The sequence below is a fragment of the Canis lupus genome, chromosome 10 (genome assembly GCF_003254725.2).
Source record: "Canis lupus dingo isolate Sandy chromosome 10, ASM325472v2, whole genome shotgun sequence".
Taxonomy (NCBI): Eukaryota; Metazoa; Chordata; class Mammalia; order Carnivora; family Canidae; genus Canis; species Canis lupus.
The window spans coordinates 51,238,772-51,259,569 of NC_064252.1; the positions used below are offsets into that span (position 1 = coordinate 51,238,772).

Consider the following 20,798-nt stretch of genomic DNA (forward strand, 5'->3'; position numbering starts at 1 on the left):
CTCTTGGAGCATTTATCTAAACTTCCAGACAATATACAATAAATAGAGTTTTCTTTCTTTCTTTTTTTAACCTAAAATCTACGTTTCATTGTGCAACTTGATTTTTTTCATTTAAAACGTTTTAGGGATGCTTGGCTGGCTCAGTGAGAACATTTAACTCTTGATCTCAGGGTCCTGAGTTTGAGCCCTACTTTGTGTGTAGAGAGAACTAAAAAAAAAAAAACAACTTAAAAAAACTTAAAATGTTTTAGATGTATAGAATTGCAGAATCACTATGTTGTACACCTGAAACTAAAGTAACATTGTCAAATATATTTTTTTAAAAACAGAAAAAATGTTTTAGAGATCTGTGTCATTAACCTATGGTGGCTATTCTATAATATGGATGTTCTGTGGCTCATTTAGGTATCCCCTATTGGTGGGCATTTAGTTCATTGCAGTTTTTTACTATTATGATAATACTGCAGTGAATAACTTTATAAATACCTCAGGCACTTGTATGGAATATTGAGCAGTAGAATATTATGGATTGTGTGGTTTGCACATTTAAAACTTTCATGTTTATTGTAAATTGTCCTTAAGAGTAGCTGTACAGTTTTATACTCTTAACAATGTATAGGGCTACCCATATCCCTATATTTGTCTAATTAATTATGTCTTTAAGATTAATTTCCCAAAATGGAATTGCTTCAAAGTCTGTAAATCTTCCAAATTTTGGCACATTTTTCCCAGACTACACTTCAGAAGGTTACCTATTTGTAGTTTATCAGCAGTAGAAGTATACATTTAACCCATGAACTTAATAATTATCTATCTCAGAGACAAGAGGTTTTTTATTGTTATTTTAATTTGCATTTCTTTGCTTATTGAAGTGGAATGTCCTTTTGTAAAGTTATTGTTTATATTCATTCTGTCAGTTCTCTGTTCATTGTTAACCTATTTTTAGAAAAATGTTCCTAATTAGGGTTGAAAGAGCTCCCTAGTATACTAAGAATTTTATTTAATTTTTAATTTTTTATAGTAAAAGATGTCAGTACTGTGTCTGTGTACTATGTACTATGTCAAGTATTTCCCCTAGTTTGCTGTAGTATTTTTTCAAAATATTAAGTTTTAATTCTTATATCATTACAGTCTTTTTCTTTATGGTGGTGATTCTCAGCCAGGGATACTTTTCAAGACTCTAGAAATGTTCACCTACATTTTCTTTTTTTTTTTTTAAGATTTTATTTATTTATTCTTGAGAGAGAGAGAGAGAGAGGCAGAGACACAGGCAGAGGGAGAAGCAGGCTCCATGGAGGGAGCCCCATGTGGGACTCGATCCCAGACCCCAGGGTCATGCCCCGGGCCAAAGGCAGCGCCAAACCACTGAGCCACCCGCGCTGCCCTCACCTACATTTTCTTCCATTATTTTCATGGTCTAAATTTTTAAGTTCAAGTCTTTAATCCATCTTAGATTCATTCTGATATGGGTGTGAAAAGGGGATCTAAGTAGATATTTTTCTAAATTATTAACTGGTTGTCCTTACAGTGTTTATCCAGTCTGTTCTTTCTCCACTGATTAAAAAAATGCACCATTTATCACGTAACATCTTTTTGTCTGTGCTTTTGTGTGTTTCTAGATTTTCTGTCCTCCTCTTTTATCTATTTTTGTTTGTTTTGGAAAGTTTTATTGGGGATTTAATTGGCATACAAAAACTGCATATATGTGTATTTTTAAAGATTTTATTTATTTATTCATGAGAGACACACAGAGAGAGGCAGAGACATAGAGAGAGAAGCAGGCTCCCTGTGGGGAGCCTGATACGGGACTCCATCCCAGGACCCCGGGATCATACCCTGAGCCGAAGGCAGACACTCATCTCTGAGTCACCCAGGTGCCCCAAAATTGCATATATTTGAAGCTTACAATTTGATAGGTTTTGACATTGTCTACACCTTTGAAATCATGGACAAGACAATGCCTCATAGTAATCTTTACTCCTGCTTCTCTGCCCCATCTCTTGGTAATCTGCTTTTTTATTTTTTAAATTGAGATATAAGTGACATACAGTATCATATAGTTTAAGGTGTACCACATAATGACTCAACATTTATATATATCACAAAGTGATCACTAAGATAAGTCTAGCAACCATTTGTTACCATACAAAGTTACTCGGGATCCCTGGGTGGCGCAGCGGTTTAGCGCCTGCCTTTGGCCCAGGGCGCGATCCTGGAGACCCGGGATTGAATCCCACGTCGGGCTCCCGTTGCATGGAGCCTGCTTCTCCCTCTGCCTATGTTTCTGCCTCTCTCTCTCTCTCTCTCTCTCTCTCTCTCTCTCTGACTATCATAAATAAATAAAAATAAAAATTAAAAAAAAAACAAAGTTACTACTTATATCCTTTATGCTGTACATTTGTATCCCATGTCTTATTTATTTTATAACAGGAAGTTTGTACCTTTTAATCCCCTTTCCCTGTTTTGCCCATGTTCCCACTCCCCTCCCACCTGACAACCATCTGATTGTTCTCTGTATCTGAGTCTGTTTCTATTTTTTTTTTAAATTTGTTTTGTGTTTTAGATTTCACGTAGAAGTGAAATCATCTGGTATTCGGTTCAAGTGCATATGGTTTTAGTTAGTGTAGATTATAAGTGGAATGACAAGTCCCTCTTTATTATTTTTCTTTAAAAAAAAGTTCCTTGTCACATTAGTAAAGGAAGCAGTATATGTTGGCGTGTATCTGAGTTTATGATTGAACCCCATTTAGCATTCTTATTCATGTAGATAAGATCAGGGAATGCTATGCTCTCTTTAACTCTTATGATGCTTTTTCCATAGCCGCTCTTGGAGTCTGTGCCTTACGAAGAAGCACTGGCAAACCGCCGGGTCCTTCTTAGCTCTACTGAAAGTCGAGAAGGCCTTGCACAACAGGTATGGCACCTGATAAATCATGCCACTTGTTAATTGAGCATAGATGTTAAATCCCCTGGAGAAGCCTTTTAACACAGATAGAACCATTTAAAAGGCAATATAAGTAAACATGTAAAATTAATTGTTTAACACGTAGTGAAAAGCACCATGAGCATAATTCATTCAAGAACATTTGTTGATACTCTAAATAAGTCATTTTGATTCAGTTGGTATTGTAATTGCCACCAAAGTGATATTAACACACCTGAGATGCAGTAGTTCTTTTTTTTTTTTGCTACGCATTAGATTTAAATGGAAATAAGGCAAAAAAAAAAATAGGAGTTAGAGACTCAATGAGTTATCTTAATTTTTTAAATGAGCAATAATGAAAAATTTCCAATATTCACTTAGTTGGTCAATTGAATTTGGGGGCTAGGTGGAGGTGAGGGGGATTAACTTTTCCAGAAGTTGGTGCACTCTGGACCTGGTTTAGCTTTTATCAGAGACTTACTTCAACAGCAGGCTTGCTCTTAAGTTTTTGAAGTATTTATCTTCAAAGAGAGTGCAAATAAGTTCACCCAAGACTTTTATTTTGTCTGTGCTGGCCTATATCACTTATCTTTTCAACATTAATATGCTATGAAGTTGGAACTAAAAATTTAATTCAGAGAGTAATTCCTGAGAAACAAAAATCCTGCGATAAACGATAAAATGTAGAATACTTTAAAAATTGATTTTCAATCTTCTTATTTTATGTAAGGAAAGTAAGACTCAAAGAAAGTAAGCAGCTTTTACCCAGAGTAGCTGGGAAGTGGGAGAACTGTGGCTGCAGAGCTGTTGCTTTTCCCACTCTGCCATTGACCAGCTGCAGGCTAGTCTGAGAAGCACTCTGGGTGTTACTTCCTGCCTCTCTGAAGTGAGAATAATATCTGCCTTTCAGGGTCGTGTAGGGATTAATTGAGCCAATGGGAGGCAGTGTGATACAGTGAAAAGAATCAGAGTTGTGAGCCAGACAGATGGGGTCCCAAATCCTTGCTCTGCCATTTGCTAGCTTAGCAGGTGGTTCAGCTGCTGGGGGCTTTAGTTCTGCTCTTTGAGAAATGAGAATTGAAGGATTGTGAGGCTTCAGTGGGATAATGGCAGGAAAGTACCATGAACAGCATCTGCTGCATAGTAATTGCTCAACCATGATAGTTGGTAGAGCATTGGAATTTACTATAAGATTACTTTAATTTTCATGTAATTTCAAGCTTTTATTTGTCCTGAGAATTAGTTTTTTAAACTTCTTACTGAAGGGAATGTAACGTACTTAAGAAAAGTGTACAAATAATTAATGTATGGTTGACTCTTGAACAACATGAGGGTTAGGGGCATTGACCACCCCCCCTAACTTTTGACTCCTCCAAAACTTAACTACTAATAGCCTTCTGTTGACTGGAAGCTTTACTAATAACATAAACAGCTGATTAACACATATTTTGTATATTATGTGTATTATATACTGCATTCTTACAATAAAGTAAGCTAGAGAAAAGATGTTACTAAGAAAATCGTCAGAAAGAGAAAATACATTTGTAGTAGTGTACTGTGTTTATTGAAAAAAAGCCTTGTGTAAGTGGATCCATGTAGTTCAGACCTGGGTTGTTCAAGGGTCAACTGTATATCCCAATGAATTTTCACAAATAAACATACTGATGTAATGAGCACCTAGATAAAATTTTTAAAAAAGAACATTTCTTTTTGTAAGGTATACCTTTAAAAAAATTACTGGAAGCCTTCCTCATGCCTTTTTCCAGGTATTACTCTCCTTGCCCCCAAAGAGAGCTATCATCCTGTGTTCTAATATAGTAGATCAGTGAAAAGTTCAGTAAACAGAATTTTCATTAAATGAGGTTATAATAATATATAACCTGGTTATATATTATTATATATAATAATATATATATTCAGGTCTGGTTTCTTTCGTTTAACATATTTGTGATATTCATCTGTTATATGTGAATGTAGTCTGTCCATTTTCATTGTTGTTTAGTATTCTACTGTGTGAATATGCATTATTCTCTTTTACTGACTGTATTTGAGTGGTTTCAGGTGTTTGGCTATCATAATGCTACTGTGAGTGTCCTTACCCATGTCTTCTGGTAAACGTGCATCCTCTGTTGAGTGTACACCTGGAAGCAGAATTGCTGGGTCATAGGATATGATGTTGTCAGCTTTAAAAATCTAGCCTAATAGTTTTTCGAAGTGTTTGTCCCAAATTCCAGTCCTCCTAGCACTATATGGTAGTTCCAGTTGCTCCACAAGCATGCTCACCTTTGTATTTTCTGCCTTTTTAATTTTAGTCATGTGGGTGGTTTTAAATTGCCTTTTCTTGATAGTGACCTTGAATACCTTCTTTTTTATGTTTTTAGTCTTGTTCGGTGTCCTTGTGTTTTCCCCCCCTCTATTTTTTCTTTCTTTCTTTCTTTCTTTCTTTCTTTCTTTCTTTCTTTCTTTCTTTCTTTCTTTCTTTCTTTCTTTCTTTCTTTCTCTTTCTTTCTTTCTTTCTTTTTCTTTCTTTCTTTCTTTCTTTCTTTCTTTCATTCATTCATTCATTCATTCATTCATTCATTCATTTATGATAGTCACACAGAGAGAGAGAGAGAGAGGCAGAGACACAGGCAGAGGGAGAAGCAGGCTCCATGCACCGGGAGCCCGACGTGGGATTCGATCCCGGGTCTCCAGGATCGCGCCCTAGGCCAAAGGCAGGCGTAAACCGCTGTGCCACCCAGGGATCCCCTCCCCCCTCTATTTTTCTTTTGGGCTGTCTTTTTCTTACTAATTTGTAGGAGTTTTTGATATATTTGAGATATGAGTCCTCTGTTGGATACATGCTTTGCAGATGCCTTCCATTTTGTGGCTTTCCTTTCCACTCTCTTGATATCTTTGGATGAATAGAGATTTTTAATTTTATTCTTCACTTCCTCAGTTTCCAGTTGTGCCTCTTGTGTTTTGTTCAGTATTTCCTTTGCCCTGTTTAACAATCAGGCTTTTTGTTTTCACCTCTGGGAGGTAGTTGGGGTTGATGTTCTGTGAAGCCTTTCTTGAGCCACTAGGTTTTTTTCTGCATCATCATCTAAAGTGTAGAACTCTTGTTGCTTTTCAAGGTTCAGCAGAGTTTGGAAAAGATCTCTAAACTGGAGCAAGAGAAAGAACATTGGATGTTGGAAGCACAGTTAGCCAAAATCAAGCTAGAGAAAGAAAACCAGCGATTCGCAGATAAGCTGAGGAGTACGAGTAGTGGGCAGGGTCTCGGGCTGGCCCAGGAAAATCCCACTGGGGCGAATGCGACGGGCCAGGAAGAAACCTCGGCTAGGGCTGCACTGGAGCCTGCTCATAGCACCAGTCTGGTAAGTGTTTTCTTCTTCTTTTTTTAAAATGCTAATTGGTAAGGACTTAACCTAGTGTTTGGTGTTACCATCTAAGTTACATGTCAGTGGGGGTCCCTGGGTGGCTCAATCAGTTAAGCATCCAACTTTTGATTTCTGCTCAGGTCATGATCTCAGGGATATGAGATCAAGCCCCAGGCGGGTTCTGTGCTGAACATGGAGCCTGCTTACAATTCTCTCTCTCTCCCTTTGCCCTTCACCATCCAACCCTTAAATAAATAAACAAGTAAGTGTCAGAATAAAACAGGTATAATCCACATGTTCTAGAAAAAGCAAGTGGTAAGTAGGATGCCTCCTTCAAAGAGCTATTCCATTATATTTCCTTTGATTTTGCATGAGACTTTCCCATGGTGAGGACTGTATCCCTGGAAAAGATCTAGGAAGTTAAAATGAAGATGATCCTGTTTTTCCATAGAAACATTTGTAATATGGGATTATATTTCTGACCAAGGGCTTGAATGTCTGCCTTTTCATAGAATGGCCACAAATACCATTTTAAACCAGTTAAAGGGCAGCCCCGGTGGCGCAGCGGTTTAGCGCCTCCTACAGCCCGGGGCGTGATCCTGGAGACCCTGGATCGAGTCCCACGTCAGGCTCTCTGCATGGAGCCTGCTTCTCCCTCTGCCTGTGTCTCTGCCTCTCTCTCTCTGCATCTCTATGAATAAATAAATAAAATCTTTAAAAAAAAACAGTTAAATATGGTTCCTAGACAGTATAAAGCTTTACAACATATATATAATACAGAAACCTATCAGTTTAGTTACATTCCATAAGATAGTCATGTTGGTAGGTTATCTTAGAACCTTCTGTTTCTTGCCTTATATCTAACTTCAGCGATTTTTTAAAGAAGATTTTTATTTATTTATTGGAGAGAGTGTATGTGTGAGAGAGCACACAAGCAGGGGGAACAACAGAGAGAGAGGGAGTAGCAGGCTCCCCACAGAGCAGGGAGCCCAATGTGGGGCTCGATCCCAGGACCCTGGGATCATGACCCAAGCCGAAGGCAGATGCTTAACCAACTGAGCTACCCAGGTGCCCCTAACTGCAGTGATTTAGAAGGTGAAGAAACATCAATACTGGAGCTGTTAATTACTTCAAGTAACTTCAAAGTTACTTTAAGAAAAGTTTCCTGATTATAATATTCTACCCACAGTGAAAAAAATAAAAAAAAGGAAAAGAAAATCCAAGAAAGAAGAAATCAGAAGGAAAAAAAAACCCTTATAATCAGAAATATGCATTGTTAGGTACATTTTACAAGCCTTTCTTGAAGATCTTGAGGGGAGCCATGGTGCTTATTGAAAGCACCTTAGGACAGGTCCTAAGGCACTTGACTTTATCCTCCTCATAGCTTGTTGATACAGTGGAAGAGCAAGTCATGGTCCTTCTCATTCAGGGCATCCCTGATAGTGAAACATACAAACCAGCTTTTATTTTCGAGATGTATGTAGACCCTATTGCATCTTAACAGTGTCAGGAACTCAGTTTATTATTAGTTTTCCTAGATGTGATACTGGTATTATGATTATTTAGGAGAGTATCTTAATTTGGGGAGATAAATGTCAAAGTACTTAGGTATGGTATCATAGTATATGCAATTTACTTTCAGGTTGTTCAGAAAAAATATACATGTACAGATAAATAAACTGTTAATTATTAAGTGTAGATGGTGGATATACCATTTCCCCAGCTTTCTGTGTGTTTGAAACTTTTCTTAATAAAATATGGGGAGAAAAAAAGAGTTAAATTTTTAGAAAAGCAAAAAAAAAAAAAAGTAGAATTTCTCAGGGTTTTGACTTGTGTGGGCACCATGCTCACAGGATGATCCTATAGTGACCCCTTGATCACAGGTCTGAGTCCCAGTCCTGTATATTGCCTCTGGCTAGGGGAAGCTGACTAACTGCCTAGAGGCACATTCAACACACCTAGCAGAATTTTGACGTCTCTTCAGGTACCACTGGGGAAAGTACAAGCCCGCCACCACCCATCTTTGGATTTCCCTTCAGAGTCTGTTTCATTGATCAGGTCAGACTTTTCTCGCTCTGGTCTGGTCTGATTTCTTTCTCCCCTCTCTCTCTCTGCTTCCCTACATCTGTTACTTCCCTTGGCTTTCATTTGCGCTAGCAGTAGAGTCACTGGTGGCCAGGGAGTAACTGTTGAACCAGACTAGACCAGGAAGAGTGCTCCTACAACAGTAATGATTGTAGTGATCGTGAGCCAGCCTTGATGTTGAGGACTCGAGTATGTTAACTCAGGCAGTCTTCTAAGTTTGTAGGTACTGTCGTATTTCTATTTTGTAGATGAGACTGGGGTTCAGAGAGGTGAGATAACTCAGCTGAAGTCACATGCTTATTAGTAAGTGACAGAACTAGGCTGGAATCCAAGGTATACCCTCCTTAACCACCAAAGCCTCATGCTCTGATCAGTGTCAGAAAACAGATCAGCTGACATAAACTCATTTGTTTACTGCTTGCCTTTCTTGAAGTGCTGAGAGTTGGCAGCCTTGGTGTATTTGAGTCAGTAATGTCCATTGCTGAAAGTTCAGAACTGTCTTTGAACATCTTCAATGGCAAGCATGGTTCTTAGGTATGTCAGTGAGAGGGATTTCCAGGGACAGGGGAAACTGTTAGTGCTGAGCACTGTTGGGCCATGAGTGATGATGATGATATTTGTGTTTGGTCAGTTTGGAAGTTGCCGTTACTTTAAGCAGTGTGTCCAGTGTGTCCAGTTTGCATCTGTGTACATGGCCTTGATCTGTTTGCATCTTTTAAGGGCCTCTTTCCCTCCACCAACCATCTAAGGTGCTATCGAAGTGCTTTTCCTAGAGTATATAACTGATTATGAACTCCCTTGTTTCTAGTTATCTGTAGAATATAATCCATTCATTTGTTTGGCATTTAAGGTATGTGGATACCTTTTCTAGATTACCTTTCTAGTCCTGTCTTCCACATTTCCTTTTTTTTTTTTTAATTTTTTTTTAATTAAAAACAACAACAACAAAAAAAAACAAACCTCACGCGCCCCGTCCCCACTCTTCCACATTTCCTTGTACAAAGCCACACTGAGCTCTTCCCTGGTAACATTCTTTGGATTTATCCTTCCCTGTCTTTGTTTAAGCTGTTTCTTTTCCTATCTGTTCATCCATAACCCCTATCACCTATATACTCATGTGCTTTTGCCTTCCAGCTCCTTTTTCCTTCTCCTTGACTTCGCTGAATTCAGAATTCTGCCTATGATTTCAGGTACAGTTGAGGTGCCACATTCTCTGTGAACCCCTGGGCATTGTCTCTCATGGTCAGGATTAGAGAACCAAGACATGATTGGCCTCCTCATTTTTCACAGTTGGTCTTTGTTGCTTTCAATCTAAAGAAGCACGAGCATGGGTTGACATATATGGCGTGCTGTGGGGTCACAGAGCAGGCTGCTGGAGGGCTCAGGGAGGATGACACAGGAGAGGTAAAATGAATGGGTTTCAAAAGTGAACAGGAGTCCAAGGCAGGAGAAGAGTATTTCAGGCCAGGAGAAGGATCTTAACTACGTTAACCCTCCTTCCCTCTTGTACATGGAGGATTCCTAGCAAAAACAACCTCAGAGAACATTGGGATAAAAAAGTGATGGTGGGGCAGCCCGGGTGGCTCAGCGATTTAGCGCCACCTTCCGACCAGGACGTGATCCTGGAGACCAAGGATCAAAGTCCCACGTCGGCTCCCTCTGTGGAGCCTGCTTCTCCCTCTGCCTGTGTCTCTGCCTCTCTCTCTCTCTCTCTGTGTCTCTCATGAATAAATAAATAAAATCTTTAAAAAAAAAGTGATGTTTTCTGCCTTTCTTGATGTTTCTCTTTTTTAGCCTTTTATTCCCTTTTCCCCACCCCTAGTGAACTTCACTGAACTAAGTATGCAGCTATGTGACCTTCCATTTCTCTCATCTTCCTTTGGGTATTGGGAGCAAATCCGTGCCTTTTTTTTTTTTTTTTTTTTTTTTTAAGATTTTATTTATTCATGAGAGACAGAGAGAGAGAGGCAGAGACATTGGTAGAGTGACAAGCAGGCTCCCTGCAGGAGCCCGATGCCAGACTCGACCCCAGGACTATGTGATCATGCGCTGAGCCGAAGGCAGACTCTCAACCACTGAGCCACCCAGGTGCCCCAAATCTGTGCCCATTTTAAAGTTAACTGACTGGCTAAGGAAGCTCATCCTACAATCCCCCAGAAGATTAGTTTGATTCAAGCACCTTGGGGCTGAAAAAGTTACATCAGATAGAAACTGATTATTTCTAACCCTATGGCACTTCAGTAATTGAATGCATAGTATTTGTCATTAAAGTACCTAATAGTGTAATTTGAGCTTTCAGCCACCTGCTGATTTATTGTAATAAAAGATGGCAGTAACCTCAAGAAAGAAAAAGCCACAGAATAATTCAAATTTCTGCTTCTTGCTAGAATTAAAAAGCATTCATAGAATTTTAAATATATGTTTTATGTATAAAGGGAGTACACGTACCTTGTAGATAATTAAAAACTACAGAAGGGTAAAGGAAGAGAAAAGTTGACATGCTCCTTGAATATCCAAGCAACTACCGTTAACATTTTTCCTGCAAAATTTCATGCGTGGTTGATACTGTGCTATATAAAATTTCAAATCTTTTAGAGTAATGTGGATACACAAACATTTATCTTATTATTAGAAATCTGAATAAACTTAGCTGTTGATTGCATAGTATTCTACATAAAATATGCCTTAGTTTACCTATAGGTGGACATTGGTTGTAATTTTTACTATATTAAATAGCATCTTTTATGCATAAGGCTTTTTCTGCATCTCAGATGATGACTTTGGGATGTATTTTCAGGGTTAGAACTTACTAGGTCAAAAGGCATATATGTTTTTGGGTTTCTTGGCCTTTTATTGCTAAGTTTTCTAAAAGGGCGTATCAGTTTACACTCCCATTAGCATCATATGAAGAAAATGTTGAAATTATGTACGTTAAGTTTTCCTTCCATTTATATAATACCATTCCTTTGTGGGTCTTGTGCTGTCACACATTCTTAAACCATAACCTGGGATGAGAGTAGATGCACACTCGGAATTTCTTTTGCCAAATGTAGTCATATTTGAATATATAAAATTAAATGATTGGTGTGTTACCATAAACAGTTTTTAACTAAAAGAGAAAGACTAATTGCTACTTCTGCTTCAGTGAATAGAAAATTATGGTTCTATTAAAAAAAAAAAGTCTTATAAACGATCCTTTTACAGTTAGGTGGGCATGACATTCATTAGCATTCACTCAGTTGATACACCGAGCACTGTTCAGAGTAATAACTCTTGAGATGATGTAGGATCCGTGAAAACTGTTTATTGGATGTCATCTGTGAGAGTATCAAAATCCACTGAAACTGAGTTTCTGAGTGTCCTGAAGTTATGGCGCCCAAGCACGTGCCTTTCCACTTTGGACAATAACCTGAAATCAGTATTCATGCCTATCTGGTTTTGAAATCTTACTCCACAAAAGCAAGCTTTAAAAAACTTGGCAGTACTTCAATGTGTCTGAAATTATATTTTCTTTTTCATTAATTTAAATCTGAAATTAATTCTTACTAAGGTCATAACATTATATCAAAAGTGTATTTCTTCTTTCTCCTTTCAGACTTTCAGCAGGGTGTTATTTGTGTTTTCTGTTTGTAATGTTCAGTTGTTATGGTCACCATAAAACTGTCTTTACCTCTCCTTGGCTACTGCTTTGGAAATAGGCATAGAAATGACAAGATGAGTCAAAGCTGTTCTCTCCCTCCCAGGCAATTAATTTGTTGAGTTTCAGTGAAAAGGACTACAGCATTTTGATAGAGGAAATAGTGATCATTATCCGTTACTGCCTCATGATGGAAATAGTGAATACAGTTAGCTGTCTGTAGGTACTGCTTCCTTGTAGTAAAAGATGATACAGAGGATCCCTGGGTGGCTCAGCGGTTTAGCGCCTGCCTTTGGCCCAGGGCGCAATCTTGGAGTCCCGGGATCGAGGTCCACGTCGGGCTCCCAGCATGGAGCCTGCTTCTCCCTCTGCCTGTGTCTCTGCTTCTCTCTCTCTCTCTCTCTCTCTCTCTCTCTCTCATGAATAAATAAATAAATAAAATATTTTTTAAAAAAAGATGATACAGGTGATCTAGAACTGCTCTTCCAGTGCACTTAAAAACGATGTGAACTGAAAAGAGAAAACATTACAAGGGTTGCAGCTGTTGTATTTGAAGTGAAAACAGTCTGTTCCAAAGATTTTTTTTCCTCTTCTGTTCTAGATTGGGATTTTAACCAGGACATCTGACAATGAGGTAATGTAATGTGTATTTGGCGTCACATTTGTTTGTAAATATTTGGCTGTGTGTTTGTTCACAAAGGCCTGCAAAAGTCAGCTTTGTCCAATTATTTTCTGACACTTCTTGCAAATGTGCAGCCAGTGTTTTTCTTCTCCATCCATGGATCCATGTTGCTTTTCTTTCTGGTTCTATTTTAACCGTCACCAACAAATTATAGCCTGTTTTTGTAATTGCCTTGTTGAACGGCTTGGCTTGGCTTGGCAGTTTGACAAGGTGTGGTGGGAGCTTGGCCATCAGCTTGCTGGCATTCCACATGAGGCTGGAGGCGTTAACCCTCCCAGTGGGCAGGCTGGGGAGCAGGACTTCTCGGGCCTTGACTGACATTGTGCTTGCTACTTCTTTCTGGCCCTCAAGTGTGTGAATCCTGAATATTTTGAAATATTATAAGATGTAACTTTATAAATAACTATAGAAGGAACACTGAAGGTACTCAACTTTCCACTCAGTGTGGCAAGCTGGTAAATATAGTTCAAGTAAGTTGGTAAATTCTCTTGATTTCCTTATTGGCCTTTTACTTGAGGTAATCTCAAACTTCTGTATCTATTTCTAAACTAAATTCAGTAGTGTACCATTGCTAGAGTGACTAGAAGAAACATTGGCTTGGGACAAGGGCCATAAACTGTTTATTATAGAAAGAGTTTAATTGGTTAGTGTGTTTAAGAGAATTAGAGCTGTCTTAAGATAATTTGGGAGGAAAAGAATGCTTGGATTTTAGGGGTTCCAGTAAATGCTCCCTTGCCCCCTGCTTTTTTCCACTTAGAGGAAGACTGGGGCATCAGATGGATGGAGATTTTGAAAGCCGGGTTTGTGGCTTATCAAAGCCAGATAGAGGGACATGGCCCCAGAGGTAGTGGGCCTCTCGGTGCTTCGCTGCTGCTCTCTTCTTTTGAAGTCACAACCTAATTCTGACATGGACAGGATGCTGAATAAGAGAAAGTTGGAATATACATTTACCTGGTTTGTTCCAAGTTTCTTTAAGGGGTTGGGAAACTGATTCCCCATCAGATTTTAAATGAAAATGTACAAAATGTCTTTTCTTCTTCTTCTTCTTCTAGGGTAATGGTCATCTATTCTAGAACTGCTTCATTTCACAGGCATTTATTTACTTAGTTATGTGTGCTCTGTTTAGGTTCCAGATGTGGAATCTCGTGAAGACTTAATTAAAAATCACTACATGGCAAGGATCATGGAATTGACATCTCAACTGCAGCTGGCTGACAGTAAGTCAGTGCACTTTTATGCAGAGGTGAGTGGAGAGTTAATTCTATTTGGTGGCTTTTCCCAATCCCGGCACGAATTAGGTCACTGTCCATGTCTCCTGCTGTTCTCTGGAAGGGAGATGTCTGTGTCTTTGTATCCATGTGAATTTGGTTGGAGTTCACATTGATTGGTCCATATTCAACCAAAAATCTTTATTTCCATAAATACAGGACTGATTTGTCATTTCCAAGTTACTGAAGGATAATTGAGAGACTTCTAGGTCTCCCTTCCTCTGGTCACATATGTTTGTAGTATTATTATTAGAGATTACTTGTTTTAGGGAATTAGAGGCAGGTAGACATTCACAAGTCAAGGAGTTTTCATGCAAAGAAATTAAAAAGCAAAATATGCCTGGTTCCTCTTCTTCTTTTTTTAATACTCTTTAATTTCTAAGTGACAAGTTGTAGAAATGAGTTCTTCTAAATGAGGAAATGAAAATTGTAACCTTTTTAAACCTTTGATATATAATCTTACTTTTTGTTACATTTTCTTCTTACCTAACCAAATAATTCATTTTCTTAGGAGAGTTAGAAAAACACTATGTAAGATACTCCATAAAATAATATACAGTTCATTAATTGCAAGGGAGAAAATGAAGAGAGTATAGAAATCAGAATAAGAGACAAATGATACAGAATGGCTGTCACTCAACATACAAAAATACCTGTAAGGTATCTGATTTAAAACTTTACGTTGGGGGATCCCTGGGTGGCTCAGTGGTTTGGTGCCTGCCTTTGGCCCAGGGCGTTGATCCTGGAGTCTCGGGATCAAGTCCCACATTTAGCTCCCTGCATAGAGCCTGCTTCTCCCCCTGTCTGTGTCTCTGCTTCTCTCTTTCTCTCTTTCTCTGTCTCTCATGAATAAATAAATAAAATCTTTAAAAATAAATAAATAAATAAATGAAATAAAACTTTATGTTAAAAGGTCAGTTATAGATGGCAGACGAGGAATTATAATGCTTTAAATTGTTAAAGAAATTGAGAAAGAAAAGACAACACCTTTTATTGGGATTGACTTTGTGATTTTTCTCCTGTACTGTGGACAGGGAATGGTTGATAGGAGGCCAGGTGCTGGAAGTGGGGAGGGGCTTTGCTTCTTTTTTTCTTGCTGAAATAAATAAATAATGTGTCTAGCTCCATGTTGTCCATAAGCCACCATTATGTACCTGTTTGTTGGATAACAGCTTGTTGGGCTGTAGAAAATGGGGAATGCAGCAAACTGGCTGACCTACAGTGGAGCTGCTAGGGATGCTGAACTTCTGAGCCATCGCTTTTGGGGTCCTGAGCTTCCTTCTGAGTTAGTGTCAGAGCCTTGATCGCCATCTTCATGAAGACCCATAGCTTGCAAAACTCTCTCTCTTTTCCAGGTTTGGTGCTGAGTACATAGTAGAAGTTTGGTTAATTTATGGTGGTTGATTTGACTGGCTGAACTTTCCTAAAATTCTCTTGTGAGGAATGAAATGAATAGCTGGGAAATATTTGAGGCTGTTTTACTTCCAAGAGATTTGGGTATCTTGGTAAATGTCTTCAGCACAATGTGCTACAAGAATTGTTACAGTGTCCTAGTTTTTCCTTGTTTATAAACAGGAAGTGGTGACCCCTCCAGACTTTACTGGAATGGTTAGTCTGGGTGGCTGATGTCGACACAGCATTGAGATGTGTCTCAACAGATTCTCCTGGTCAGTCTCATGGCCGGATCAGAAAATTTAGTGACCCTCTTAATGGCACACCATCTTTAAACAATAGCAAGAAACAGAATTTTCCTTTTTTTCTTCCTGATCAGCTCTGTCTCTTTGATAGAACCCCAAGGGAAGCCGCTGGGATCTTTGCATTCCTGCATTCACTTCATTTTCCCCATAGATGGAGTCTAATCTGTAGCCTGGGACTATAAAGCTTTTATTGTTCCTGTAATGTTGTCTCTAATAGAGGACTTAAAAGCACAAGAAAAGTGCCTTGGGATTCATATTGCATGGTTAGATGCCATTGATAACTTTTGAGATAACCACTTCTGTATTCATCCAGTGTGAATACAAATGAATCCTGGGTAAATGTAAAAAACTTCTTAAGGGGCACCTGGCTGGCTCAGTCAGTAGAATGTGTGACTCTTGATCTTGGGGTTGTGAGTTTGAGCCCCATGTTGGATGTAGAGTTTACTTAAAAATTAGATCTTTAGGGATGCCTGGGTGGCTCTCAGTGGTTGAGTGAGCATCTGCCTTTGGCTCAGGTAGTGATCCTGGGGTCTGGTATCGAGTCCCACATCAGGCTCCCCACAGAGAGCCTGCTTCTCCCTCTGTCTATGTCTCTGCCTCTCTGTGTGTCTCTCATGAATAAGTAAATAAAATCTTTAAAAAAAATTAAATCTTTAAAAAAAATTAAGTTTTTTTTTATAACCTCTGGTCATGAGTGATTTGATGAAAAACCATGATGACCTTGGGTTGGTAGATTTTTTTTTTTTCCTTATTAAAGTGGTAAAGGGGAGACCACATCTCATGTGTACTTCAGTGTGTGGTATAGGCCTGAAGTGAATTTGGTTTGGGGAAATGACTCCTGAGATAATGGAATGTTTTCTGATTTAACAGTGCCGAGCACTCTCTAAGAGACTGGCCTTGGCTGAAAAGTCTAAAGAGGCACTGACAGAAGAGATGAAAGTAGCCGGTCAGAACATCAGTAGACTTCAGGTGAGTTCAGAAGTGGTACCTACATGGTGTTAATATGGTTTTCACTGGAAGTTCTTGGGCAGCAAAGTCAGCATTTCCTTTTTAAAGTAGTGGTGTTCGACCTCTAGACATACATATTTCTAACCACTTTATTTCTACCTCATTTTAAAGTAACATCTTACTTCTGTCAGGCAAAAAGTTGTATATTGCTTGTTTCTCTGACTTGATTTTATTTTAAATAGCTTTGTAGTCAGCACTTCTGTAATGATACTTATGTACCCACAGTCCTCCCTCCCCCTGTCCCCCCTGCTAATCCCTGTCATAGCAGGCTGGACACATGACTCTATTTCTTATTTTTACTGTTTCATAAAACTGACCTAAAGTGAAAGGTAGGGCTGCAAAATATTCCTCCTACTCACTGCTTTGTTTTAAAGCTTTGTCTCCAGAGAGCATCTATTAAATATAAATGTGATACAGGCAGAGAAAAAAACACATTAGCACAGTAACACCTGCTTCCTCCTAGTTTCAGATTAGTTTATCAGATTAGCTTGGAGCACAGGATTAGATTTTAAGGGGCTGGAGAGAGCAGAGAGATGGGAAGATAGACAAAGGTGCTTCTCCTCAGGGAGTCCTGGCCTGATTGCTGAGAGCCATGAGCCATCAGGTGCAGGGCTGGTGGGAACGTGCCGGAGACAGACTGGCCCACCCTACCAAAGGCTCTGAAAAACCTGAAGGAATTAGGAAAGATAATGGAGCCCTCTTGTTTTTCTGTGACAGTTTTATACCTGACATAGAAGGACAGTCTTTTTGGAAAGAAATTCAGAACATATTTTGAAGGCTGAATAGAAGAAAAACTCCCCCCTCCCCCCATATGTTTTAATTTTGTTCTCTTGTTAGGTCTGTGGCTTGTCCTTCATGTAAATTGATCAGATAGGCCATCTTGATGGGTTGCTTTTCTCAGATTCCTTCTGTAAATTAAAAAAACTCTGGAGTGGTGTGACTGTGGGGTTTTGATTTTTCTTTTTGCCCCCTCTGTTCTTTTGCCATTTAGGATGAGCTGACAACGACCAAGAGGAGTTATGAGGATCAATTAAGTATGATGAGTGACCACCTGTGCAGCATGAATGAGACATTATCTAAACAGAGAGAAGAGATTGACACACTGAAGATGTCCAGTAAGGTAGGAGAGGAGAGGAAAGGAGTCTGTCTGCAAAATAATATTTAATATGTAATGTATTTAATATAAGGCATTTCATTGCTGTGCATTTCAGGGGCAAAGTTTAAGAAGTTTAAAGGGGTTTTAAATGCTTTTTCTTCATATCATTTGTCCTCTTATCCAAAAGTAAAATTGAGTTTCTTTGAGTTATAAGTTAAGGGGAGGTTTCACCTCTAGAAGGCCTAATACTATGTCCTTTTTTGGGGGCACTTTTGGCATTTCTGCTACTATTTTATCATTTAGGGGGACTTTTAGGGAGGCTATGATGGGGATTATTATTTTTTTTCTTTATATGAGTCTAAAATGGTGCTATTGAAGAGTAAATAACCTTCTTTAGCAGATTTATTTTCATACACATCCATATAACCTAGGAATGTCTTGTCCCTTTCCAGAAATTCTTTAGATTTCATTTCCCATGAAGCCGCTGCTTGTCAAGGCTGGGGTCAATAGATACTAGTAGTACGTGTATGTTGAAGTGCATATCTACATATCCTATATCTGTTGTAACATATATGCTTTTTTACCGTGAAAGTTAGGCTTCAGGAAGTCAGGAACTTGGTTTCATGCATCATCTCAGATGTTTAGCACATTTTGTAACTCAGACAGTATGTACTACTGCCAGCAGGGGTTTATTGTCTCTAACCTGTGCTCTTTGAAATCTACTGTTGCCTCTTATTGACCTAGTATCCACCTATTGAGGTCCTTCTATGTGCTGGCACTGCAGAAGAAATAGAGATGAACACACTATAGCTTTATTTTAGCATTAGCTAGGGTGGTGAGGGCAGTGTTCTGCTCAGTTGGTGTCTCCTTGGAGATACGTCACGTGAGTGTGTTGGAATCTGCATTATGTAATATTGTTTTGATATTGATTGGCCTCTGGCTACTTTGGAGAGAGCAAGAGAGTGTCTGATACTTTCCTGGGGCATCTTGTGGTTATTGTAGCCAGACAGTGTGGTTTTGATTATGATTCTCCAGTTACTTGTGCTTCAGGAACGAGCTTGGAGGTGTTGAGTCAGTCCTCTTGAATCTTGCCTCCTGCAACTCCCTTGGCCTCTTTCTTGATGTTCCAGCGGGACAACAGCTAGTTCATAGGTTATATTCCTAGTCCTTGTAGACAGCACGACATTACTGTGAATATTAGGAGAAATCCTGTTTTAGCACCTAACATTTGGAAAGAAGTATCAGGGGATATAGGGGTCTTTTCAGACTCCAGAATTGCAGGAGGCATTTGGTTCGGAATTGAGAAGGGTTAATGTTGAGTTTAGCAAGGTTCATTGTCCCAAAGGAAGCTATATTGTAGCTACTTTAGCAGTTAGGAAACTTTCAAGTCCTCTCAGAACTTTTTAATCTAATTCCTAAAATATCTATTATTAATAAAACACAGAGCTCATTTATTTTGTTAACCTTGATATGATCATTCTATGATCCCTGTATTTTGCGCTCTTCCCTACCCGGTTTGTTAGTAATATAGATTGCTAGAGCATCATCTTATGGCCAACTTGACATGATCTCCATTGGATGCCAAGTAAACATCTTGGAACCATTCATTGGCTATCATCTTGTTATTAATGCTTGTGTTCTGCAAGCATTAACCATACACATGACAGGAATGTATTTGTACCTAACAGCTAAGTAAGGAATTTAGTTACTATGTTTTTCTAAAAAGTGAACTTCTCCAGAAAGAAGTTACCTAAAACTGGAAAGTCCAGATCTCCATATGTGGGGGGATTGGAGATGAGTTATGACGTCTGCACCTAGCTCATTTCCAGCCAGTCTGAGCTTCCTTTTTCAGATCATTACCCCTGTGTTAGTTGGCACATATTCAAAATTAGTATCTATTAAGACCTTTAGAAGGTATCTATTAAGCAACAAAGAAACATGTTCAGGCTAAAAGTTTTTATTCAGTGTCTGAAATCAATAAACTCCCTGTCTTTGGAACAAAACGAATATTTGAGGCTTGAATAAATCCAGGATAGCTTTGTTTTCTTCCTTTGTTGCCGATCCTCAGCCCTGGGGTGTAGAGGGGGCGGTACGGGGGTGGGATAGGGTCCCAGGAAATAGAGAGTCCGGGAGTTAAAAGTAACTGCTTTTTGATTACTGAATGAAAGCAATGCAAGGTTATCAGCTGTTCTCCCTCTTGGAAGCTAAAGTTTTCCAAAGTGAAGTATGGCCTTCCAGACAGCTTGGCCTATAAACTAGGGAGTTATTTTTCTAGAAGTTTGTGTTCTTATTGTTGATATTTTTCTTTGCACAGGGAAATTCTAAAAAGAACAAGAGTCGATAGTTTACACATAGATGGTTGGCGACTTCTTTCCAAAGCTGCTACTGTTGCACGGAGCTACAGGACCCAGACCCCTTGTCCAGTGTCCAGTGCTGGCCACCTTCAGGAAGCTGGGGTGTTGTTGGACCTAGTAAACTAGTCAGTGTTGTAAATGGCCTTGAAACATTTAAAATATATTTGTAACCAGTAAGGCAAATACAGAATTTAATGTTGACAGTAAAATGGAGAACAATACATGTACCATGGATATTGTAGGTTTCCTTAATGCTGTTTTTACTGTGCACTTTTTAAAATTAGGTTTTAATTTCAGTATGTAAGAACAACAAATATTTTGTATATTTTCAAACTCAATTATATGGTAATCGATTTGGTATCTATGGAATAGATCTATGTTTCTGGATAAAATGCTTAAATTGTCCAACTGTCATGACTTCTTGCTATAATTGAAAGCAGTCTCCAGATTCTTTTTGAAGACTTATTCATAGTCTGTCTCTCTCTCTCTCTCCAGAGGGGGTGGGTCTTGCAAACTTAACTTCAGATCTTGTGGGTTTATCATTGTCTTCAGCTCTTCAGTACCTTCTCTGTGTTGGAATAATAGCTTAAGGAAATTGATGTCAATAAATTCGTACTTACATCAAACTTTCAGGCTATGAAAATTTGATAAGGGAAACTGAAACCTATTAAACTATGTTTTACAAA

General features: G+C 38.8%; 1 protein-coding gene across 1 annotated transcript in view; it reads left to right on the plus strand.

Moving 5' to 3' along the window:
* PPP1R21 (protein phosphatase 1 regulatory subunit 21) overlaps window positions 1-20,738 on the plus strand; it is a 65,405-nt gene extending 44,667 nt beyond the window's left edge. The window contains exons 16-22 of the mRNA XM_025466293.3: window positions 2,822-2,914; window positions 6,040-6,282; window positions 12,609-12,641; window positions 13,816-13,932; window positions 16,525-16,623; window positions 17,654-17,782; window positions 20,073-20,738. Of these exons, the coding sequence (XP_025322078.1) occupies window positions 2,822-2,914; window positions 6,040-6,282; window positions 12,609-12,641; window positions 13,816-13,932; window positions 16,525-16,623; window positions 17,654-17,782; window positions 20,073-20,102 (744 nt within the window). The 3' untranslated portion in view covers window positions 20,103-20,738. The remainder of the gene's footprint in view (window positions 1-2,821; window positions 2,915-6,039; window positions 6,283-12,608; window positions 12,642-13,815; window positions 13,933-16,524; window positions 16,624-17,653; window positions 17,783-20,072) is intronic.
* Window positions 20,739-20,798: the final 60 nt, after the last annotated feature.